The sequence below is a fragment of the Globicephala melas genome, chromosome 5 (assembly GCF_963455315.2).
Source record: "Globicephala melas chromosome 5, mGloMel1.2, whole genome shotgun sequence".
NCBI classification, from domain to species: Eukaryota; Metazoa; Chordata; class Mammalia; order Artiodactyla; family Delphinidae; genus Globicephala; species Globicephala melas.
Window position 1 is genome coordinate 110,630,928 of NC_083318.1, and position 26,439 is coordinate 110,657,366.

Here is a 26,439-nt window from a genome sequence, read left to right on the forward strand (position 1 = left end):
AGAAGGCCTTTCGTTCATTCAGATAAGAATAAACTCCAAAGGAGAAACGTATGTGTCGGTGAATAAACGATTATCCTCACCACCCGCTCACCTGTCCATGCACTCTTTGACTACTGCAAAGTTGCCATCACCAATAACCTTCCCGATTTTGTACTTCTCAAGAAGAGGTGACGATTCAGAGCACCTGTTTCCATTCACACCTGCAAAAAAGGATAAACACAAAGTCTAGTGAACACATCACATTTCACCTCGATTCCTACAGACGGGTGAAATAATAAATCACAATGGAGTTATTTCTGAATCTGTGGTAAAACTAAAGAAAATCCTCTGAGCGTATTCTCTGAATAGAACACCTGAGCCACCCATTTCCTTTTGGCCTTGTTGGTTGGAATCAGAAACCAACAAAATCAATAAACCTGACAAACCCCTGAAATATCAGCTGAAAATAAGTGATTAGCTTTGGGTGAAAGGGAAGTCTAACCAAAACTCTGTAAGCTTTTTGTCAACTCTGGAGAAAGGGGGAGGGGAGGATGATGGGGACTTAATCTTAGAAATTTTCTCTTCAAGATTTTCTAGTAAAGAAAATTCTGGCCACTTAGGATACCTTGTTAAGGCTAATTTCTGGCTCAAAGTGTCCTCAAAAAGGAGAGGGGGGAGGGGCAGGAGAAGGAAGTGGTTAAGATCGACCACTTTTCACAATGTATCCCCAGTGCCCTGTACATAGCTGACATCAAACAAAGAAACCCACTTAAAGATATCTAAGAACAAGGAAAGTCTACATTTAGGAATTGTGAGCCGATTGCCACTAAGGAAAAATAAAGGAAACCCAAGACTAAAATCTGAAATTGGGTAGCTTAATTAACGAGATTCTATACATATTGATGTGATCCCTGCCCAATACGGCTAAACAGGCTAACTGGTGTCATGATCCCATTGCTGTTTAGGGAGATAATTTAGCACAAGTGGGTTTGGGGGGCAACCAAGTTCACATGGATGGCTTCCCTTACAAAAGCAATCATAGGGCTTCCCTGGTGGCGCAGTGGTTGAGAATCTGCCTGCCAATGCAGGGGACACGGGTTCAAGCCCTGGTCTGGGAAGATCCCACATGCCGCGGAGCAACTAGGCCCGTGAGCCACAACTACTGAGCCTGCGCGTCTGGAGCCTGTGCTCTGCAACAAGAGAGGCTGCGATAGTGAGAAGCGTACACACTGCGATGAAGAGGGGTCCCCGCTCGCCGCAACTAGAGAAAGCCCTCGCACAGAAACGAAGACCCAACACAGTCAAAAATAATAAATAAATAATTTTAAAAAAAAAAGTAATCATAGGCTGAGAACTACCTTCAGGACTCATGCAACGATCAAGTTCAGGCCCGCCATTTACATTGGAAGAAGATCGGCCATGTGCAGAAATCTGCTGAAAGAGGAGAGTGCCCATTATTTATCAGGATAAGTTTCCGAATCTTTAGCTAGCTCATCCTTAAGAGAACAGAGAATGCTTATATAATAGAATGCAAAAAAAGTAAAATAAAATGGTACAGAAACAGAGGAAGCATCCCCTTGCTTCTCATCTCACCTTTCTCCCTATATACAATCCCATTAGTACAGTTCTTCCTTAGATACAGTATTTTCAATTCATATTAGTATCAGGAAAATTGATGTATGTTACTCTTCTTTGATGCTGTGTTACTTCTGATCTCAACGATGTAAAATAAGGAGACTTTCACAGCATCACCCATGAACAAGGTAGTTACTAGCGGCACAAGAAGGCTTAGAATTATAGATAATTACAAGAACGTCAGCACAGAGTCCCCAGATCCCACATTCCCCACCCTTCCCCACACCCTGGCTGACCACCAGAGTCCCTGCTAGGGTCGAGCTCTTCTCAGAAGTCCAGCCCCATGTCCGGGAGTGCATCACCTTCCACACCCTCCTGTAGTTTCAGGACCCAGAGAACAGCCCTGGCTCAATCAACTCCTTTGCCACCCTAAGACAGCAGGAATTCCTCTGAAGCATCATAAGAAGCTTTTTTTTTTTACTAGGAACCAGAGGGGAATAAGAGACAAAGCTTTCAGGTAGGTTCCAACTTCACAAAAAGCTGAAGTTCCCAGTCTAACACAGAAATATCCCTAGTTCTTAGGTAAACTGAAAAACTCATATTATGACTATTATTCATATATGTATTACTATTTTGTTTTATTATTTCTTTTATTATTCTGTAGGCTTATGGAATTTTTTCTTAATTTCCAAGAGTTATTACACTTTCAAACTCAATCTTTTCTCTTTCATCTTTAATTTTCTTTCTTCTCTTTCAAAAAAAAAAAAAAAAAAAGGTATTCCTTTCAGGAGTTTAAACATCAAAAGACTTACCAAATACTGAGACGCATCTTTGGCATGTTTTGTGCTGGTATGTTTACTTGCTTGCCTCTATGCCCAAACTATCCTGGCAGCTTCTGCCCCAGAGCAGCTGTGCCTTCTTCATCCCTGCATCCTCCATGTGCAGCACAGGGCCTGGTGCACACACTACTTAATTCACACTTGCTAAATGAAAGCACAGATAGCATAGGTCTAGGGCAGGGACCTACCCTTCCCACAGCGCCCACAAGCTGAAGACACTGAGTCCACCCTCTTCCTCTGGGTGAAGTGGAGAACCCCACAGATGCTGAGTTTGGTTCAACCCAGGAAAACCCAATACTTACAACATTCCTTCAAACAGGATCACCCAGAAGTTCTTTGGGGATAAAATACGAGCCTCAAGAATGAGAGGCACGTAAAAATTAGGCTGTTTTCTCAGGTCCCATGTAACCACACCTGTGTGGACAGTAAAACCAGGAGCGGCGTGTCCTGCTAGGAAACCCAGGGCCACGGAAAAGCAGTGGTGACAGCCACCAAATGAGCCCCCTCCTGAGGGGCAAACACACCTCTCATAAGTGTCTGTGTCCTACACGCTGACAGGGGAGTAGTCGTGCAGGAACGTGGGTGTGTGTGTGGGTCGCTTTCTGGCCACCCTTAACCTGATGAAAACGCTGCAGCCGGATGAACGCCTGGCTCCTCAATCACCGTTTCCTCACAATACAGGTAATTTGGTGGACAAAGTTTTCCAAAATGGAGTTTTGTTTGTTTTATTCTTTTTTTTTTTTTCCTGCTGAAATTGAAGGCAACTCCAAATCCAGCAGGAGTCTATGCTAGGATGTTTAAAAGCTAGACTTTTAAAATCAAGCCCCAGAGAGGGAACATAAAAGGAAGCTGAAAAGAAAACCACAGCATTCTCTGCTCCATTCATGGCCACAGCAACTACCCCAGTCCTGGCTGTCCTCGGCTTCTCTCGGCACCTCTACCAGAGGCCTCCTCAGTTCCATCAGTCTCTCCCACTCCACAATTATAGCCAGAGAAGCTTTTCCGAAGAATAGTTCTGACATCGCCCCTAGGATCCCAGAAACTCACTGGGTCTTCGTTACCAACAGATCAACCCACACGTCTTCAGCATGGCACTCAGGTCATGATTTATCCCCCTACCTACCTGTCCAACTTGTTTCCCACCACTTTTTTTCCATGTATTTCATACTTACATTAACTCCAATAATCTTTTTTTTTAAATTTTTTTGAGTAGCTTTATTTATTTGTTTATTTATTTTTGGCTGTGTTGGGTTTTCGTTGCTGCGCGCGGGCTTTCTCTACTTGCGGTGAGCGGGGGCTACTCTTCGTTGCGGTGCGCAGGCTTCTCACTGCGGTGGCTTCTCTTGTGGAGCACAGGATCTAGGCACACGGGCTTCAGTAGTTGTGACACGCGGGCTCAGCAGTTGTGGCACATGGGCTCTAGAGCACAGGCTCAGTAGTTGTGGCGCACGGGCTTAGTTGATCTGCGGCATGTGAGAACTCTCCGGACCAGGGCTTGAACCCGTGTCCCCTGCATTAGCAAGTGGATTCTTAACCACTGCGCCACCAGGGAAGTCTCCAATAATCTTTTGGTTTTCTTTAAATGTTGCTAAAACTTCCTAAGTCTTAATTTTCTGCTCTGAATATAGGGATAGGAGCAGCAGCTAGCGCAAAGATATGCTAAAGAATTAAAATTAGCTCATGCACGTAAAATCATTTAGCACAATCACTGACATGTAACCATAGCTCAATATTAGTTATTAGTATTTTTCCTCAAAACACCTAGCATAGAGCCTTGAAGTGAGTGTCAGAGAAATGCTTTTGAGTTATTGAACGTACAACGGCTATAAGAGATCTTTTGCTAAATAATTCATTCAAAGTCTGTTCCACTTCTAATCCAACTCTTCCTAGATTGAAAACTGTCAGTCATGGGAATAAGAGATCCAAATTAAACTCATATCAGCCACGTTCTTAATGGAATAAAGATAAGAAGAATGTCATTTTGGGGAAAGTTTTAGATCTCGAAAGATAACTGGAAAGATCCCCTTTGATCACGACTTGCCTTTAGGTTACAGGGATGGGGGAGTTGGACTGTTGATGTCCGGGAGCAGCAGTGGACAGTGGCTGGCTTGCCTGAATGTCTGTATCTCACAGCCCAGAACGGGGCAGCCTCACGTCCTCAGGACACAGCTGGCTGGGTCCAGCCTGGGCACTGAAGGAACCATCTGCCTTCCCAACACTCAGAGCCAGAGGGAGTGTGCAGCGTGCAGACCCCACGCCCACTGCTGAGGTCCGAAGACCTGCCTTCCCCCAGGCCTGCTTGCTCAGCTCTCCTGGAAGCAGGTAACGTTCTTCTCACAGGTCTCTTTCTTGAGCTAATTTGAGTAAGTTAGTTCATCGCAAGCTGATATGTTCTGACTCAAGGGCTAAGAAGGAAGTCTTGGAAGGAGCTAAAATGCAGGCATTTTTACCTCTTTGTACATTTTCACATGGATGCGTGACTCTCTGGAGTGTTTACTGAGCTCCTGTCAACCCCTGTAACTTTCTCAATGTTTCTTTTGATTAAACCCCCATTCCCACCTATCCTGATTCCCTGTACAGTCCAGCAATTACAAACCTGGTTTGTGCTGGGATTCAGAGGTGGCAAGGAGCCAGAACAGGTGGTGGAAGCTGGTCCTCCAGCAACTGGGCTGAAGCCCGGCCTCGGAGGTTGCCTCATGGGCAGCGTGAGGGCGCAGGCCCACGTGAGAGGCTACTTTCATGTGTACCTGACAAAAGTTTTCACTAAATCACCAGGAAATGCAGCTTTCTTAGCAAGGAATGATGGCAAGAAGATTACTTTTCAAGACTCTCAAACAGAATGATTTTTTCTCAAAGTGCTAAACCTCAAGCATTTAAAAACTAGAGAGTTAACAGAAGTGACGTAACTGATTACCTGCCCCAATATGTTCCTTTATTTGAAAATAAAGCTTTCATGCAGAAAATGAAAACATAAAGCAATGAGGGAATCATCTTATTATAACACAGCTCAACAGACAGGACATGATTAGACCCACAGACAGTTTTCCTTTCCTCCCTCAGCTACAACCTGTGCTGGCTGCAAAGGATGCAAAGATGTAGGGCCAAGGTCATTACTGCCGGAAGCTTGCAGTCTCAGGAAGAGGCATGTGTGCACCCTTAAAACCCTTCCCAGAAACCTCACCTAACCATTTGAAGGTTCCTTCTGATGGTTACAAACGCCCGTGAGGATCCATGAGAGGGAACCACTTCGCTACAGCACGAATCTGCACTGGGCGTGTTGGAATCACACCGCTAGCAATTAAGCTCACGTGACCTCCTGGCAACGAAGCCTGGTGCTCTGAGAATCCAAGAAAAGCTGGGTATTCACCAAGATCTCTGGACAGATCCCTGGCAAACGTGAAGTGTCTATTGTTATATATAAAGCAAAGCATTCCCGGTGCCCTGAGAGACATGCAGACAAAAGAGGAAGGAAAACACTAGGGCAAAAACTATGACTACAAAATTCCCACCATTTACCAGGCAGAATTTATGGATTTCCCTGTCCCTTGTAAGAGAACTATTCTCTTATTGAAGCAAGGAGAGATTAAAATATGGCATTCCTGATTAAAACCTGTCCCATTTCTATTGTTCAACTAAACATTTTTTTTTTAAATCTCTTAAAATTCTAATGAGCTTTCATGCTTCCATCACCAACCAGGATGCTGAGACAGCACGAAGACTGTGCCTAGATGCTGCATTTGGGTGAGCTGCTCCTCAGTAAAGCATAAACGGATGGCAGCAACTGGGTTCTTTCAAGATATCTTCCATAACTACTAACTGGTTCAAAAAGATGTGATGATGTTTAGGGGTGGGGAGCAGAGGGGACATATGTCCTGGTGAGTAAAGGAAGGAAAGTGATTAAAAAGACTGAAGGCATTGCCGAGCACATTCTCTAGGACCTGCTCCACTGTGCCACCACCTACCTACTCTCTGGCAGCAGCAGCTCCATTTTTATGAGTATGCAAGGAAGGAAAATGCACAAGAAGCCACTTCTGCTAAGAACTTTTTAAAAAGACTTGAAAACAAGCAGAAAAATCTATACAGTACTCTCAACTAGATTCATTTAAAAGGGCATTCAGGGCTGAGAAAGTACATTTGATAATCATTAACATGCCAGCTTTCCACATTTTTAGTAAGGAAGTTAAGTCAAAGTGTCCTACATTAAATTTCTTACTATTTCTACAAAACTTAGAACTTAAAGAGAATGTTAAGTGCTATACTAAAATTGTGAAGTTTTGTTCAGAAATAGGCAATTCTCAAAAACATGTAGCAAAAATAGTTCTCTTAATGCTACTTAATAGAACTACTTAATAGTCCCAACTTCATTTTGGTTTTTCATAAAAGGAAGCATTTGAACAGAATCTAGCAGATATACTTGTGTAGTGAGTTGACTTTCTCGAATGCATCTTGGAAAACAGCACTACGATTCAATTTTTAAGTGGCTTACTGCAGGGGTCAGAAACATTTTCTGTAAAGGGCCAGAGAGTCATTTTAGCCTTTGTGGGTCATATGGTCTTTGTCACAACTACTCAACTCTGCTGTTGTAGCGTGAAAACAGCCATAGACCAAATGGAAACAAATGAGCATGGCTGTGTTCCAATAAAACTTTATTGAGAAAAACAGGCGTTGGGCCAAATGTGGTCACAGGCAAATAAATCCCTGGTCTACAAGAACTTTCTTAGGAAAGCTTTTCCTCCAATATCATTCTTACGCTTTTAAATGCTTAGAACAGAATAAACCCCAGGGTATGGTTGTTATAAAGCAGTGGTTCTCTGTCCTTGGCTGTACATTAGAATTACGAGGGAAGATTTGAAAAATTCTATTGCCAGGCTGCACTGCAGATTAAAGAATTCTTGCGTGTAGGGCCCAGGCATCAATATTTTTTTAAGCTCCACAGAAGGTCTAATGAGTAGCTAAGGTTGAGAACCTCTGTGGAGGAAGTTTCTGGCAGTAATCGTAATTAATCGTCCAGCTATCTTAATTTAAGTTCCCTCTATCACTCATCCAGTAATCTAGCCATTGTGAGTTATCAATAGCCCAAGAACAATGTTCTCTTTGTAAGAAAAGGAAAGAAGCAACTCATTACAGTTTACTGAATGCCTACTTTGTGCCAAGTCCTAAAATGAGTACTTTTATATCTTATGAATTAGGTATTATCATCATCTCCATCGATCTGTGAAGAAACCAAAGCTTAGAGAGGTTATATAACTTGCCCAAATGCCACAGCAAATGTGGATTCAGAATTTAAACCCAGGTCTGACTGCAGAGTCCAGGCTATTTGGCTAATCTCACACTATGACCTCCTCAAGAAGTCTTGTACCCTATACCAGACTCACTGATCAAAATATTCACTGGGGTATATTTAGAACATGCTTTCAGAGTACATAACTATTATCACATTCTTATAGTTTAGTCAAATAATATATAAGTCGATAAATAAATACACAGCCTTTCCTCACATAAAGCAATCTTAAGAAAAATTTTTCTTTAAAAAGATGACCTCTGAAATGTACCGAAGATTTTTTTAAAAATCAGTATTCTAGATATTACTTGTAAATAGATTTGCCTCATTATCATTTTTGTGGTGTTTTTTAAAAAATATCAGAAATATCAGTTCCATTAATTAGAAGGAAAACCAGTATAAATTAGGCATCCATTTAAAAATAGAAGCTTTATCACTTTAATATTGGATTTGTGATAATTTACTTTGAAATACTTCAGTATTAGTAATGAGACATGAACAATTAATCTGAATCAGCACCTAAGGGTTAGTAACGTACAAAGTATTCTTATCTGTAGCCATACCTTACACTTGGTTTCATTTGGTAAAATCAGTGGTGCTTGAGACTTGTTCATAGTGGTGAACAGCAGTAAAGAGAACCCACTGTCTGTGCATGTACATGGTTTGAGATGGTAGCCAGCTCAAGTCCATGAAAGTTTAATAGGGAAGAACAAACCTGACTCCATACTGGATGTTTCTTTTACTTTAACCTTTATATTCTATTGCTTTTGCTACAAGTTAATAACTAAAAGAATGTTGCTTATAGCCTGAAATATACAGGACAGCCCATTCTCAAGGCTCTGATCTTTAAAGATATAACATTTTCCCATTCATATAGAGATAAGAAGTTGCAGAACAGAGAATAACATTTGTCTTGTTGGAGGGTGAGAGGAACATTGTGACCTGAACTACCTGGACAGCTGCAAGAACAAAGGATTCTGGCACCAAGAAGTTTTTGCCAACCAACCACAGCTCCTCCTCTAGTAGTATAAAAGAAGCCTGAATTCTAACTCAGGTAAGATGGTTCTTTGGGACACTAGTCCTCCATCTTCTCGGTCTGCTGGCTTTCCCAATAAAGTCTCTATTCCTTGCCTCAACAACTCCTCTCTCAATTTATTAGCCTGTCATGTGGTGAGCAGTACGAGCTTGGACCCAGTAACAAAAGGAGCTGTATGGAACCTGCTGACTTTGGTTTTCTGTTCCTCTGAGTATCGCTGCCATCTCAGTTGACTACATGGCCTGCCAAAACCAGCACAGAATCTCATCACATCCCTATGAGTGAGCCTTTCAAGCATTGGATTTTGCTTACTGGATTACAGGATTTTTCAGCAACAGGTGGTATGGCCACACCTACCTGCTAAACATGTCTACATGATTTCAGTGTGAGGTACCACCAATTTCTAGGATGCCTGCATGGTGGGGGAGGTGGTGCCTGTCTCTTCAGTGCCAACAATGGAGGCTATCACTGTCTGTCACTGGCACAGGCCAGCTCACTACCACGACCTCTAAGTATTATGGCCATCCAATTTTCTAATGCGTGACCGAGAAGAAGGTCAAATTACCCACTTTCACGAATAAGGGGGCGTTTAAGAGAAACACATATGCTGCTTATATTCAAATAAAGTCTTTACAGTTGATCCAATTTATACACTGATTTGCTTGGCAAACTCTCCCTCCACCCCCATAAAAAAGGGCTTCCACCCAGGTGAACCATTTACCCACCAAATGCTTCTTTTTTTTTTTTTTTTTTTTGCGGTACGCAGGCCTCTCACTGTTGTGGCCTCTCCTGTTGTGGAGCACAGGCTCCGGACACGCAGGCTCAGCGGCCATGGCTCACGGGCCCAGCCGCTCCGCAGCATGTGGGATCTTCCCGGACCGGGGCACGAACCCGTGTCCCCTGCATCGGCAGGCGGACTCCCAACCACTGCGCCACCAGGGAAGCCCCCAAATGCTTCTTTTTTACTTAACAACTACAATGTACAAATCACTGTCCTCAAACAGAATCTGAGAGTCATTGTGATGATTTATTTTGTTAGGGCACTGAAGTCTTCAAAACTGCTTAGTCCCTCTTTTGCTTTTGTTTCTGTCAACAAAATCAATTATGTTCAGAGGTGAAGTCACCACCCAGCATTTCTGAGGTAATAAAGGAGGTATATAAGTCATAAAGGAGGTATATAAGTCGTCAGTCTCTTCGTACTGAAGACCAGTAACTAGTTTTAAATACCAAAGAAAAGCCAAAGCTCCAGGGAAAAGCGAAAATGTTGAAGGTCAGAAGCTACCGTGGATCTACATTCCACAGCTCCGAAAAGAAGTTTTGAGTTCAGAAGGTCAAAGAGTTACATTTTAGCTCTGCCAATCAGTATGAGATACTACCAGCCCTTCCATCACACTTCACAAATCTAGAAGATCTTTCACCACCAGCAGACCCAGGAGACATTCTTCAGACAAAAACATCAGCACATCAGACAGTTTATAATCTCAAGATGTTGGATAATGTTCCAAATGTACTTTTTTCTTTCTTCTTTCAACCAACAAGAATGCTCACAGTAGACAGCCCCTGGGCATACACTTCAGCATCAAAACAGGAGACATTTCATCCCCCAGTGTCCACAGATGTGCCCCTGACTCTGAAGCCTTGAGTTACTACAGCCTTGAAAGTCTTAAACTGGGACATGGATGATGAATTAAATTTCAGGGAAATGCTTTCTTCATCCATCTGGCAGCTGATGACACATTTAGTACTCTTCATTGCCTATCTGTCCCAAAGAAAATGCTGTGATTTACTCACAGTAAATATTCCTGAAGGGAAGGTTATCAGCTAGATCAAAGGGACTCAGAGGAACTTGGGCAGAGGAAACAGGAGATCACGGGCTGAGGTCAAGGAGAAAATGGAGGGTCAGGAAGATGGGGGATTAAGAGAAGAAAACAACAGTGGTGGTAGGATTCTAGGATTTGCAGGGGAGAGAAAACAATGCACGGGGGGTGATGGGTCTGGAGAACAAAAGGACTGGAAGGAGAACAAAGCAATGAAATTGATGGGGAGAGAGACTTTTGTGGTGCTCAAAAGGGAGAATGGACAGAAAGCTATTGAGGGAGCAGAGGCAGCCTAGGAAAGAAACTCTGGGTGAGATGAAAGCAGAGAGAAGAGGAGTGGGAGCCAGCCTCCAGGATGGTCCCCATGAGCCTCGTCTCCTGATGTCCATGCCCTCACGTAGTCTCTCCCCACGCTTAACCGGGCTGACATCTGTGACTACTGAGCTATGATGGAAATGATGGTGTCTGACTTGCGAGGCTGGGTCATAGAAAGGGGAACTTCTGCACGGCACTCTCTTTCAGACCACTCACTCTGGGGAAATGCAGTCGCCACATTCTGAGGATCCTGAAGCCAATTTACGGAGGGGTCCACATGGTGAGGAACTGAGGCCTCCTGCCAAGAGCCGGTACAACTTGCCACCAAGTGAGTGAGTCACCTTGGGAGGGGATCGTCCGCTCCCAGTCAAGCTTCGGGCGACTGAAGCCCTGGTATACATATTGACTACAACCTCTTGGAAGATCTTAAGCTGCTCCTGAATTCCTGACCCACAAGAACTGTGGGGGAAAATAATTTTTTATTGTTGTTTTAAGCTGCTAAATTTGGGGACAGCTTGTTACTAACAGAATTACCTCTAGATTACTAATAGGGTTGGAACATGTAGAGAGGGCAGGAAAACAAAGACGAAGGGTAAAGCTGGGAGGGAAAGTCATAACAGAAAAGCAGAGAAGGTAATAAGAGAGGAGAGGAGTCTGACTTCTCTCACTTTCTCTTTCCTTCTCCTACACTAAGGTATATCATTTTTTTTTTTTCTAAGTGAAACTTCCCTCATGTGAAAACTGAACCTGGAAACCCCAATGCTTACTGTAATACAAATAGAATATAAAAGAATAACAATAGAATAATAGATTAACAAAGCTATTCTTGGTCCTTTCTTTATATTTAATCAGTTAATCTCAACCCTGTGCAGTAGGTCCTAGGAATCCCCTTTTTTACAGATAACGGTGATGTGAGTTGCCCAAGGCCACACAGCTAGTGAGTAGCCAAGATGAAACCCAGACACTCGGGTTTCCGAGCTCACACCCCGAACCACTGCACCATCTTGTGTCCATATCAGAGCAGGGGCCTCTGGGCTTCTCCCTTCTCTGAGCCCCTCTTTCTATGTAACTAGTGGGTGCCATCTCTGCCTTCAGCCTCTGGCCTAAAGAGGTCCCTTATCTTAACTGGGACAGACTGGAACATTCACAGAAAATTTTAATAAGCAAGGAGAATAAAAGGAAACTAAACAAGACTTCTTCCTGACACGGGCCTAGTACAACCTGGCATGAGCTGGCCTTACCTCAAGGCCTTTGGCTCCCTGTCTGCCTGGCTTGGTGGGTAGCCTGGTCCACAGTGGTGGAAACAGCTGCAAAAACACCTCCTCCCCACGTGACTATCACCACGAGTGGTCCTGTCTTTTAGAAAAGCCGGATTCCCCAAACTTGTACAAAAGCAAAGCCAACTTCTCATACCTAGGCACTAGGTTCTAGGGAAGAAGCCCAGTGGGTAGCCCTAGCAACTCATTTTACTAATTTCTGGTCTGACTACGTAGTGCCAGTCATCTGTATAACAGACTTGCCCTGCTTTCTCACTGTGCCTTTGGGAGCTAGTAGTGGTTATGAGCGTGCACTCTGCATGCAAATCCCAGTCACGCCAGTGTGCTCACAATGTGCCCTCCATCTCAGGCCCACTACGGAACATTATCCCAGGTCGAGGTACCCATGCGCCTGCTGGGGCAGGACTACACAGTCTGTTTCCAACCTGTGCCAGTCTTGACCATACTCAGCTCCATTGCTGGCTTCCAAAAAAACCCAAACAAACAAACCAACCAACCCAATAACCCTAACCCACTGTGAACTTGGTCATTTTACTAAAGCTGACCCACTAAAGTAAAACTGCTGGTCACACAGTGTAACCACTTCACTTGAAAAGAATCCCCATTAGATACGATGAACAATCCCTTAACCAAGCCTCCCAGGAAGAGCTGCCAACAGGAGTTCTTCTCTGTCTTCCTCGCCCTTCCTCTGGCCTCTCCCCCTCCCCTACCCCAGGATCACCTCTCCCTTTTCCCAACCCTCCCCTCTCCTTATTCCTTTCCCAGTCTCACAACCTGTTTTTCTTCAGAGCATTTGTGTGTATCTAAACCCAGGCACTCACCCTCCTAAAAGGCCTACACAGCACAGCTTTTCCAAGGGGTGCCTGTGTTGGGGTCACTGGAGCAGGCCCACCAGGGATGGGGGAAGGTCAAAAGTTAGAGACGGAGACTGTGAAAGGGTCAGAGATCCCAACTGGCCACTGGGACCTAGAGCCACTCACTTCACATCTCTGCACCTCAGATTCTTTTTTTTTTTTTTAGGTCAAGGTGAGTTTATCGTCCCAATAGCATAACCTAACTGCATCCGAAACCATCTCAAATCCATCTTTAAGCTAGTCAGGAAAACAGGTTATTATTTTTAAAAATCACTTAACACTGAACAGACAGGCCCTCTTAAAAGGCAGCTGACTATACCATGTCACTGTCATGACCAGTACAGTGTTTTTTTCGTACTTCCTAAAAAGCTGCTGTGAATACTGATCATACTACTTTGGCATATACTCAAATGCTGGCCACCTCACACCCACCTCTTACAGAGTACACGGTGAGAGAACAACATTGACTTCATAGGGCATCACACTCGTTTTAAAGCAAAAAAAAATTAAAATAATAATAAAAGGAAGTCCAAGATGAGAAACTGTAACAGAGGGAGAGATCTGAGTGCACCTCAGATTCTCCATCTATACAATGAAGACAAACGAAAAGATCTGAGGCCACTTCCAGTTTCCATATTCTATGGTTTTGGGTAACTGTCTAGCAAAACCAAAGAGTTATAATTGAGGGACAACTAACTCTCAGTTGTCCTAACATCTTTTGGTTTTAGGTTTAAAGAACCTTAATTACTTGGTCGCCACACTATTTCTTTTTTTTTTAAATTTTCTTTTATTTATTTTTTTATACAGCAGGTTCTTATTAGTCATCCATTTTATACCCATCAGTGTATACACGTCAATCCCAATCTCCCAATTCATCACACCACCACCTCCACCCGCCTCTGCTTTCCCCCCTCGGTGTCCATACGTTTGTTCTCTACATCTGTGTCTCTATTTCTGCCCTGCCACACTATTTCTTAACACCCCACCTTGCAAAAAAACATTCCCAATTTGAGGAAAGCTTTGCTGCTTCTCCTGCCTTTGGTCCAGCCCCTTAGAGAGCTTGACCTTCTATGAACAGGTATAAATGGGGCAGAGTTGTCTTCTTCACAAGAGTCCTATGGAGAAAACAATGAGGGCTTTTTGTGGAGGAGGGGGAGCTGCTCCTGAATTCCTGTCTTCTTCAAGGAGCAAACAAAAACAACGCTCTGGGTCAGAGATTAAACATCACAATATCACTATTTCCATTTTCAGTTCTTTCAGTGTCTCCACCCAAACACAAAATGGTTCCCGGAAACTGGCACAAAGGGGGGAAAAACTGTGACAGGATATCAAATTCTGCTTACCTTTGACTTAATTTTGCTTAATTCCCTAGTAAGTAAAACCCAGATAGTAGAGAAAAAAAAACCATCTGCCAGAAACTGTGTCCTGGGATACAGAGTGATGTGGGTGCCAACTCCTGCATACGTTGTCCTGGCTTGGGTTGCTTGCTTTTGTCAATTCCCTGATTCTCTGGAAAAACACTATCCCCAAAGCCATGAAAGTATCTAAGTAGGATAAATAGTGGTAAAGGGTTCCTGCCCATGAAAAACAGCTCTCCATTGTCAGACGTCTCCTCTTAAATGATCTTAATAAGCTATTTTAAATGAAGGGGAAGGAAAAAGCATAGCACTAACACATGGTAATTATCTGTAATTCTCCATTTGTAATGTCACTGAATAGAGAAAATAATGCAAACGTGGACAGATGCTGACTAGAGCTCTACAATGACATCGAAATTACGGTATTTTGTACAGTGACGAGAACAACTAAGCTGCAGTATTTCAAAGGCAGGTTTTCATTCCAAGGACAATACACACCATGGACTGTGGGGAGCTGTGATGAGATGAAATGTCCACAAAGTATGACCCCTGGGAACAGGCAGGGGTTAGAGGTTCTTAGCTTTGTGTCCAAACAGCTGATGGGTGTGGCAGAGACTTGTTTAGCTGCGAATATTTAATGTAAGATTCAGTGATTCTCCGTCAGTTTTAAAGTGAGAGGAAGAGAAATAGACTCCCCAGCTTCCGAGACAGATTTTTGGGCAACTTAAAAGAACTCTAATCTTAGCACTCTAGAAGTTATCTAAGGTCAAACATCCTTATTTTACAGATGATCAAAAGAAAACTCAAGAAGAGGTCTCACAGCTGTTAGCCAAGCCCCAGGTGTGGTAGAGGAGAAAGGAAGGGGTGGGAGGTCATGGAAGAACCATTACTCTTTATCTGACTGGTAATCTCATCTTTACTCTTGACCAGGAATCAGCATTTCCCTAACCTTCTTCATTTATTTCTGCATCAGTAAGTGATCCTTGAGCACTTACCATGTGCCATGGAACTGTGTGTGCTAAATGTTGGGGTTATTCTAATAATTAAGATACACCTAGTGCAGTGAGAACAATTTTATCTAATGTCTCTGCAATAATACAACTTATTAGCATGTTTTAAAAATCCCATGCCTCTTCACTCCAGACTTCGCATCTGTGGGTGATCTCCTGCAAGTCTGTGCGCATACATGAAGGAATGGGTCTGGACTCAGAGCATTAAGCAGCACCAACTGAGCCAGTGGCAACAACAAAAAAGGACAATCTTGGGCTGAGAGCTGAAGATGGACTGGGAAGAAAGATGGGAGACCAGGTTACCAATGGATAACAAAAAAAAGGGGGAAATGGCCAAGACCCTGGGTAAGGTACCTTCTGGGATGGTCGCACGCAGTCCTAGGTCAAGGATCAGAGCAGCCCTGCCTACAGCAACAGCCTGAGGGAGAAATACAAGTGACCTTTGCAGGTGGATCACTGCAAAGCTTAGGTTAGGTCTGCCCTAGGTTGACAATTACCAGCACTTGGAACAACTTGCTTTAGTTTTAACAAAGGATGAAACAACTGGAACTGGAAAAGAGGTGAATCAACTTGATCTTTAACTCTAGTTCTCCTGAAAGTTACCCGTATTAAAAAGAGAGCATTTCCAATCTATTCTGGAGAAAATAAGTTGGGAAAGAAAAGCTGAAAATAATTACGTGAGTGATTTTTAACGGATATAACTTTTGGGGGGGGGTTGACATTTCAGAATTCCATTGAGGGACTTCCCTGGTGGTCCAGCAGTAAAGAATCCACCTTACAACGCAGGGGACGTGGGTTCGATCCCTGGTCAGGGAACTAAGATCCCACATGCTGTGGGGCAACTAAGCCCGCGTGTCACAACTACACAGCCCATGCGCCCTGGAGCCTGTGCGCCACAACTAGAAAAGAGAAGCCCGTGCACCCCGCGTGCCACAACTAAGACCCAACACAGCCAAAAATAAATAAAAATAAGTAAATAATAAATAAATCTTAAAAAAAAATTCCACTGAAATCATATTATACACTGACCTAAGCCAATTTAGCACTTCAGAAAATGGCCGGTTCTTTTGATAAATATAAGGAACTTCCAGTACGTAGAGGTTACTGAGAGCTTACGTGTTCCCAGTCCCAAACTGACTATTCGTCTCAGTCCAAATTCTGCCAACATACATAAGCAAGCAGGCACAAAAACAGACAATCTGATCTGTCTTTTCCAGAAGAAACTTCTCCTTTTGAAGTCAGGCACTCAGACAAGAACCATGCAGTTCACTCTGAGGTAGATACAACATCCTCAGGACAGGACAAGCACACCTGAGTGTCAGGTGGAGAACAGAGCCCCGCAGGCAGTGAGGACCCGCAGGCCCACCGCCCTGACGGCCCAGCAGGTTCCCACCCCACATTCACCAGGCATGCTGGGGCTTTTACCTTTCACTTTATCAGTGAAAAATGTTTTTCAGCATCCTTAAAGTAAAGAAAACCACTTGGACGATATCTGAAGTGTTGGGGCAACCAACTTTCAAGAATGTATTCCTAACGAAGGTCCTTCCGATGTTAAACACTCCAAGAGAATGAAAGTTAATACGCGTGTACATCATGGCGCTGTGTACACTTCCATCTTCCTAAAGTGCATTACCATACAGACAATGTGACTGTTTCTACAAAAGGACACTTTCAATCTTTAAGAAAATTCATGTACTGCTTTTTTACCGGGCAAATTTCCTCTTATAAACTTAAATTATTGAGGGTTACTCAATCAAATTAAACTTGTGGAAATCCTGCAAATTTGGTTTTGCTCATCATTCATTCTTCTCCTTCTCTATTAGATAAAATGCCTATTAAACCAACTGCTTAATCATGTTAAGTTACTGTTTATATTTTTAGGACACCACAGTCGAAACCTAAGATTTATTCCTAAGTTCTTCACCAAAATGAACATATTTTTCTTGTGTTACTAACTTGTGTATATAAGTATTATGCTAGAATTTCACTCTGTTTTAGACTTTCACACAGTCAAATTATGTTAACGGTATTAAAATCATGATTTTAAATGACATTTTAAAAAAGAATCATGGTGTTCTCCAAGGCTTTGCCATTGTAAATCATTTTGATAATAATAGGAAAACTGCTATTTATTTATACAAAACCACATTATGTTCAACCCTAACCACAACTTTATATTCCCATTTAAGAGATGGGAACACTTTAGCTCAGAAGAGTTAAATGAATTGGCCCAAATTACAAGATGAAAAAGGACACAAGATTCAAAGCCAGGTCTTCCTGGCTCCAAATCCTGAACTCTTTCCTTTATGATGTGTTACCGCACCCAAGCCCCTGAACAAGTTAACTAAACTATGCACCTCAAAATACCAAAATCACACAAATATGCCATATATCCTATTTCATACCTTTAATCCTCTGAAACTTCCTGGGCTAGTTGGAGAGGAACTGGAGGATTTCGTAGATTTAGGAGTGGAAAGCTGGCTGCTGGGAGTCCCATTAACTGATCACGAGACAACAAAGGAGACAAAGGTCATTAAAACCCAGAACCACCAGATTGTGTAAAAACACTAAGCATATGCCCAGTATAGCTCCAATGGAGCTTCAATTCATTCAAAGCTCAAAGCAGACGGTAACTCAGCAAAAAGCAAAAATAATGTGTCTTACTGCATTACAGACAAAGTATCAGACAAATAAGCAGTGAAACTAGAATTATTTTCAATAACAGTTTTCCAACAGTGACATAAACAAATATATAAAACGTTATGGAGTTAGAGATGTGAGCAACAACTTGTCCATATATCCTGCCTGCCATCAAGGGTAGAGAAATGCATGGCTGTTATATTTGTAATGTTCTACTCTGAAGGTTGTCCTATAACTACTCCAATATCCAGTGTCTTAGTATACACCAACCTGAATAACCAAGATGTTCTTGTGGCACTCCCAAATCAATTCCACCATGATTCTAACACATTTTCTAAGTATATCCTTAATGGAAAAAGAAAATTACTGGTCATTTTCCTTGTAATACCTACTTATTTGTTTGAAAGCCAATTTCTTATTATCTAGACGAGTTATTTCTAATTCCTTCCATTTTCTTGTCTTCTCAACTTAATTTCCCCATTATTTAGCAAGTCTTGGTGGTTTTTTGTACACCCTCCTCCAAACTTCCATACACTTCCTACGTTGAAAGCTCAATTTAGAGACTCGGTAGGGAAGAGTATGGGCACGGCTGTTTCAAGGGGAGGGTTAGTTTGCAGATTTTATACTTATACAATGCTAGTCACACATCTCAGTATTACTCAGGCTTATTCCTAATTATACCAATGGGATCCACTTTGGCTGTAATTTCACAAAACTATTAGTTAACATCTGGTATTGGTATATATATATATATATATAGATATATATATATATATTTTTTCCCCTCTTCTAAGGAGTGCTTTAACCCCTTTTATCATTAATCTTCAATGCTTCTGCCCCAAGCAGATGAAAACTGGCATTCGTCTCTATGGAAAGAAAAGCAAAGTCCATTTCCTTTTAAAAAAATCTTTTTAATAAAAGGGAGGAGACAACTGTTATTTTAAATGATGCTAATAAATATAAAAAGCAAAATGCAGAGACAAAGGTCCTGAATAGGTGACTCAAAAAAGTAAGCACCCATCCTTGAATGGAGGCCGAATTCTGGATCTGTAAGTAGGTGTGATTAGATGACTCAGTCATGTATGTTTATTGTATTGCTCCTTGTAAAAATTCAGCAAAGATGAAAAAATTTTCCAGTTATTTTTAAATGACCAAACTTGAATTATTCTAGTTTAAAACCACTCATTCATAAATCATTATCAGTTATCTAGATTTTCTTAACAAATATATGTGGGTACTTAGAGCACAAGTACAACACAAGAAACTGTACAATTAATTAGAAACTTTTAAGAGTATTCAACAGCCCTGATTATTTTTCAATAAAGTTACCCTTCAATTTATGCTCTTTCTTTTAAAAATTCTCTTTAAAGGGAACTGGTGGTAGGAATTCACGTAAAATAGAGATTACTATGAGCAGTGAACTAGTAAGCTTGCTGTGAGCTGATACTGAGTTTGGCTCCGTTTCTCCTTCATTCCACACAGCAACCTGTTCAGGTCACCAGTTCCTACTCACCAAGGGCTGTTACCTTTCACTGATATTCAGAAACCACTTTGATATCAAAGATTTCCTTGGAACAGTGACAGAAAAGGGACTAAAGAAGAAAACTTGGTTCCTGCAAATGGTAAGCCCTGTGGCAGACCAATTTCCCTAAAAACACACCTCCTGCCTAAACGTAATTTCTTAACAAAACTCACTGCCAGGGATTGAACTGGTATCAGTAACTACATGTCCATAGTTACCCTCAAATAACTCCCATCCTAAAGAGACACTAAGCCATATATAGCCCTCTAAGTTTCTGATAGCATTTGAAAGGTTCTAAAAAGTTGTTGTCTAGTGAGAAGTTCTTAACTCCATTTATTTGCACATCTCTCCAGTCTCTGGGAGGGTAAGTGGGGCCTGGGACAGAGCCACACTGTGCTCTCTCCCCCGACACTGCTGCTACCAACAGGAAGGTGGACGGACAGTGCCCAGCGTCTCTGCAATGCTCCCCTCCTTCACTACAGCCTGGATTTTCTCTCCCAAAATAAGGCTCTTATCCACCCTTCCCCTCAACTGTAAGGTAAGAAACAAACTTGGGGGCTTTCCTGTTTGTTGGCTCCGAACGTTTTTTACCCTGGTGGACTACGACAGATTCACAAGCTAGAAATCTGAAGTGAGAATTTTTAAGATGCAAATTGTGGTAACTATTTACCCACTTGTATCACCCAGATTAATTTCTATGTGTTTATTACATATCATTTAGCTATTTAGATAAATTTAGAGTTTTGTTGAGGAATTCTGTCAGCCAGAAGACTTCACTGATGGGAGCACTTCTGCCCCAAGAGTGAAAAAGTACAGTATGACATTTACAAAGTTACTTGCTCTGTTTGAAATTCCAGTGAGTCCCATGGAATGTTCTAAATGGTAACAGGCATACTACAGTTAAAGCAGTCCGTAAAAGCGAGTCATACTTCTGTGTACTGTGGCATTTAATAACACAAAACTCTCTCTCCATTTTCTATAACTGCAGTGTGGGCTGAACATGCTTTTGAGTTAATCTCTTATAAAGAAGCCATTTGCCCTCTGAAACGCGATCTACATCTCACAACTTTTACTTGTAAGTTAAGATAAACTTTATTAACCAAATATGGACTCACTTGAAAATCTGGAGTACTGGAATCCTAAGATTTTCTCAAATCAATTTCTAAGCATTCCGAATTCTAGTTAAAAGGACTTATACACTTATTAGACTATGTTATGAAGCAGTTGGTCTACAAGACAAGTATGGCTATGAAACATGCTTTTAGTTCAATATGTTAATTTCCCTCTTTAGACCTCAGGCAGACAAAATTAGATGAATTTTAATACCTGATCCTTGAACCACTCTCTCCACTTTTATTTATATTACTTACGTGATAAGCATCTGTAAACCTATCACCAAAACAAAAGCTAAGAACCTGACAAAAGTCTAATTTACCACGTGGTAAACTCAGTGAAGTGTATTTACGCAAATTTCATGTGATATTAGCTTTCCCTGCGTGTGAGACACTTTACAGAAAGCACAATATCATTTGAAATAAGCTTAACACCAGAGAGATGCATTCAGTTAAAAATATTCATATCGCTGTTATTTTAGAGAGAGGATGTTGGGCCTATCAACCCCAGGGTGGGGAGGAAGGAGAGGAGAGTATAATTGCTTCTATGGCCATTTTCATATGACCAACAACCCTTAGCCTTTTTCAATAACAGGCTATTCTCCCAAATTAACTAGAAGACACACCCCTTGAAGCGCTGTGTCTCCTCCATCACTGTGTCCCGTGACTACACACAGACAGGCACCTGGCAACCTTCTGAGGATGATTGGCTCTCTAACAAGTAAGGGAGGCTGAAGCATTGTGAAGTGCTTGATAACTGCACAGATGTCCACTGGTAAAAGCCAGATGCATTCATGGAAATGGAGCAAAAGGAAACAGAAATATGGCGAAAGACGAAAACAAAAACCCAGCAGAGCGACAAAGCCATAATAATCATGGCTCACCTGGGGATTTGGCCGTAGAGTAGGCCCTGGAGTAGTGGCCACCCCTCTTTACTGGACACATTCAGTATAAACAAAGGAGACAGTAAGGAGAGTGGTTATTCAGCAGGTCTAAATGTGTACACAAAAAGAAGGGCAAAACAACCTGACCTAGAGAAAGTGGGATAGGTGCTGAAGCAGCAGCAGAAAAGTAGAACACCCCCCAAATTCAGTATTTTATAAAAAGGCTGATGCTTCAGACCGTTTCTGTGAATACTACTTGCACATGTTCTAGATTTACCACATGTAAAATCACCGTCTTTTCACAATCCTTTCCTTAATGGGAAATGATATCAGCAAAATTATAACTACTAGAAGTGAGCCTTACAGAATCAATATATAAAGATTTAGGGGATATTTTAATTCTTTAAAAATGTCAAAAGCTGTCAAAATTATGACAAATCTATAGGCTCAAGATCTGAAAGAAACTTAGAGGTAAGTCTGACTCTGAAATAAGCAGTGCTACTTTCTAACAAATAATCGTTGCTCCTATTAAATTGCTCGATGGTGGAAAAGCCTGTGGAAACTTATCAAGTAAATACATTGCTGTTAGGCGTGTATGTTTATGTTTTAAACCAATAAGATAAGGAAATATCCACAATCTTATAGCACAAAATTAAAAATGCAGCACACAGTGGTCAAAATGTGAAACACTTCTACGTAAATACCAGAAGAATCTAGATAAGACTGTTCTTGAGAAAATGTGTCAGAACAAAACCAAGTGTTAGGACACTTATTATAACTTTGAGAAACAAACTTAAACTTCTGGATTTAAAAATCATTCATGTATATGTCATTCTGGAACCTGGCTGCATACAAGGATGGGAATGACTACTAATTCATATTAAAGAAAACTGAAGAATGATCTGCTCCTTTTGTGACTATCCATTTCCTTTTCCCTCTAACTACCTGAAGCTGGTGATTTGCTGCGTCGAGAAGGCCCAGGGCTCTTGGATCCAGAATACTTAACAGCTGAGGAGCGAGAATAAGATGACTTCAAGACGCGGCATTCTAGAAAGGAAGAAAAGTGCTTTAAGTAGATCTGGTTTTAATTCTAACCAAAGGAAGATCACAGATCACACGTTACAGTAGTTTACTGCCTAGAACCATTACCTGATCATCTTTCCCATTAATGTTAAACAACTTTAATACACAGAGCAACCGTCCCAAAAGCACACCTGAGGTTACCTTAAATTAGGCTTCACACCTTGTGACTTACCTCATTGTTCCAGATGGAGTTCTTAATAAATACAGAAATCCTGATGTCCTAACTTGATTCACACATACCCACAGCCTAATCTACACATGTACAACTTATTATTATTATTTTGGTCAGTAGCGTTGACAGGCAAAGGCTACAACAAAGAGTTCTCTCCAAGTCTCTGATAACAGTTTGAAAGGGTATAGGACTCTAATGTATGAACCCCTTACTGTCTTATTTTCCATCTGCCCAAAGCGTCAAAAATGAGGAAACTAGCTTTAAACAATAACTTTGGTCTTTCCATAAATTGCCAAATAAATTAGCATGTAAAGAACCAGAGCTAATTAAACAGCTTAAATAATCACTTCTAATTTGAACAATTAAGAACCTGGTTTTTGGAGTCATGCAGATTTGGGATGAATGGATGTGACTTTGCTAACTGGTGGACCTTGGTTAGCTCTAAGTCTCAGTTTTTTCCCCTATGAAACTGGGATGAAAATAAATCTGCTTCACAGGCTTCTTATAAGGATTCAATTAGATAACATATTGTCTGTAATTCACATTAAAATACTTCAATTTTCGCAGAAAGATTAAAATGTGGGTTGGTTTTAATCTATACCCCAGGGGCAATAAATTAACAAGGGAAGTACACTAATCAGGAAAATACACACCAGGGAGGTGAGTTAGCATTTGAAAGTCTCTAATCAGAACCTTACTCAGAGAGGGCTGCAGCAATAGCAGCTTAGTTAATTAGCAGCATGGATGGTAGAAAGTACTCCACTGCTGGAAGGAGTGGTGTGTGGGTTAGTGAGAACTTCCTAAAGGCACTGCCACTCCCTTATGAGCAGGTTGGGTAAATCTAGAAAGCCCAGAACTTCAGAACTACCCCCAGGGTAGGAATCTGAGCCAGTCCTGCACCCAGCTCATTAATGGAGGGTTCTGTTCCTTGACTAAGACCAGCTTAGCTGAATTCTATGGATTTTGAACTGATTTTTAATGTAAGATGTTGTCGGCAGTGTAAAAGGACAGAGCTGGGACTCATCAAGATTACAACACAAGTTAAATAACTGATTTTTTAAAATAAATCTTTGCCTCCTGAACCCCACCAGGACCCTGTGGGGCTCCTGGGCACAGAAGCCTTTCTGTGTTCCCCTTTTCTTTCTTTTTTTTCTTTCTTTCTTTCCCTCTCTCCCTCCCTCCCCCACCTCCCTCCTTCCTTCCTTTCTTTCTTTTTCTTTCTTCCTTCTTTCCTTCCTTCCTTCCTTCTGTCTCTCTCTCTCTTTCTTTCTTTCCATCTTTATTGGAGTATAATTGCCCCACAATGGTGTGTTAGCTTCTGCTTTATAACAAAACGAATCAACCATACATATACATATATCCAGAGATATGTTCCCCGTTTCTTGGAGGGAATAGACTCCAGCTTCCATGACTTCCCCTGAGTTCCAAAGGGCAGGTTCAAACAGTTGCTAATCAGGGAAGGGAGGGGATGCAGAGACAGGGGAGGAACAGCCAAGAAACAAAATAGCGCAGCCTTGGGAAAGGGTCCTGGTTCCCCCTCAAGGGATACACATAACAATATCTTTGAGCTCTTTCCAGAACGAAAACCCTCAATAAATGGAAGAAGTCAGCCATCTTCATTCCAGAGAAAACCACCTGAGGCCAGATTAAAGGAACCAGAAAAATTCATCGGAAGACTAGTGAGACCAGATTAAAGGAGTGCAGACCCTGCACGCAACACCCTGATCCTTATCAGCAACCCTGCCCTTGAACCATTGCTATAAAACTCCTCACCAAATCCCCCTGGGTAGGGACACACAGTTTTTCAGGGAAGGAACCCACTGTGTCCCCCTCTGCCTGGCAAAGCAATAAAGCTGTTCTTTTCTACTTCACCCAAAATTCTGTCTCCGTGATTTGATTCGGCACCGGTGCACAGAGGCTGAGTTTTCAGCATCACTCCTAGTAAATGCACTTGTGGCAGAATTACATCTGAGACTTGCTTTCATCATAAAATTTCATGACCTAATGGTGGTGATATAATAATAACATTAACAGCAACAACAGGGATACATACTGTGTAATGGGCACACTTCCAACTGCTTTACACATATGAACTCATTTAATCCTCATCAAATTTTATGAAAAAGCCACTTTTACTATCCCCAGTTTGCAGAAGGTTAAGTAGGGATCAAGAGGGAAGAAATCAGTAGCTTTCACCCACTTCTAATTATTGGAGTTCTTTGGTAGCCAAAACAACAAAAAACTATGAACAATTCAAATAGCTTAGGTAAATTTACAACATACATGTAAAGCCCTGAGGACAATGCCTAGTACATATATAGTAAGTGCTCAATAAATGTTTTATTGCTGTTGTTGCCACCCAAATTAACTTTATAACCTGGAGTATAATATTATTGAGTTTCAGTGTCTCAGCTTTCAAAATGACTCATATTGACATCAAAGAAATGAAATTAAGCTACAGTCAAAAAAGATGTAGGGGCTTCCCTGGTGGCGCAGTGGTTGAGAGTCCACCTGTCGATGCAGGGGACGCAGGTTCGTGCCCCGGTCTGGGAGGATCCCACATGCCGCGGAGCGGCTGGGCCCGTGAGCCATGGCCGCTCGGCCTGCGTGTCCGGAGCCTGTGCTCCACAACGGGAGAGGTCACAACAGTGAGAGGCCCGCGTACCGCAAAAAAAAAAAAAAAAGATGTAAAATACAGATGATATGTAAATGCACGTTTTTCAGTCAACCCATGAGAACAGGGGAGAGCATTAGCATAGTTAGCATTGGCAATTCTTTATGGACTTTCCAGTGGCATTACTAATCTAAAGCAGGGCCACTACAACAGAGTATAAGACAGTACAGAAACGCCCAAGAAATTCGGCAGCAGTGGAAAAAAAACGTTAAGAGTAGATAAATGAGCCCCAAGCACAAAGTAGATAAATCGCCCCAAGGTAAGTGACACAGTGTAACAGGAAAGAATTACACAAGGAAGTTTGATACCACAGAATGTATCATCTTGAATTTTTAAAAGTCTATTTAAAAAGTCTATTTATTTGGTAGTACGTTTCTGTAATTTTGGACTGTCGGAACCACTACAACTGGAAAGGGTTTACCACCAGTTTAATTTTTGAAAAGTCAACTTTCCTCATTTGTGAAATTAAAGAGTGGGACTGAATCTCCAACATCCCTCTCTTCTCTGTGAAATGTTATGTCTGTATGATTTTATCTCATTTAAAGATGAAGTTGACTTTACTATCAGCTAAGATAATCACTAATACTGCAACAGGTTTATATTAGTTCCAGACAACAGATTAGAACAATATTCCCAGGATCAAAATCATCTGAAATCACTGAGGTTATTGCTAAATAGTTGAAAACTCCATTTTTTGGCTAAAATTAAGAGAAAGTGATTTTCTTATCCCATCAATGAAAATAGCTTTATTTTTCCTGCATCTATAAACAATGCATGCTATTTTTTAAGTTGCGAACAGAGCAATGAGATAAAAAGAAACCTGAGATAATCACTATTAACAACTTACTATCCTTTTATGTATCTCTTTATGGACATGGAAAATGTATAATGAACTGTTTCAGGTTCAACACTATCCATACATTTAAGGCGGCATAGCCAGGCACCATTCTGGAAGAAGGCAGGAAATCCACTTCAGAGGCAAAACAATGCAGTAAAAAGAGATGGAACCAA

General features: G+C 41.6%; 1 protein-coding gene across 11 annotated transcripts in view; it reads right to left on the bottom strand.

The window, feature by feature from the left end:
* DCLK2 (doublecortin like kinase 2) overlaps positions 1–26,439 on the bottom strand; it is a 277,071-nt gene that overhangs the window by 34,851 nt on the left and 215,781 nt on the right. For 4 of the 11 annotated variants that reach the window (XM_030878188.3, XM_060299703.1, XM_030878186.3 and 1 more), the window contains exons 4-8: positions 22,445–22,546; positions 21,500–21,550; positions 17,747–17,841; positions 1,338–1,413; positions 92–200 (exon numbers count right to left, since the gene is read on the bottom strand). In XM_030878188.3, the coding sequence (XP_030734048.1) occupies positions 92–200; positions 1,338–1,413; positions 17,747–17,841; positions 21,500–21,550; positions 22,445–22,546 (433 nt within the window). The other 7 variants (XM_030878189.3, XM_030878187.3, XM_030878194.3 and 4 more) reach the window with 4 other exon arrangements.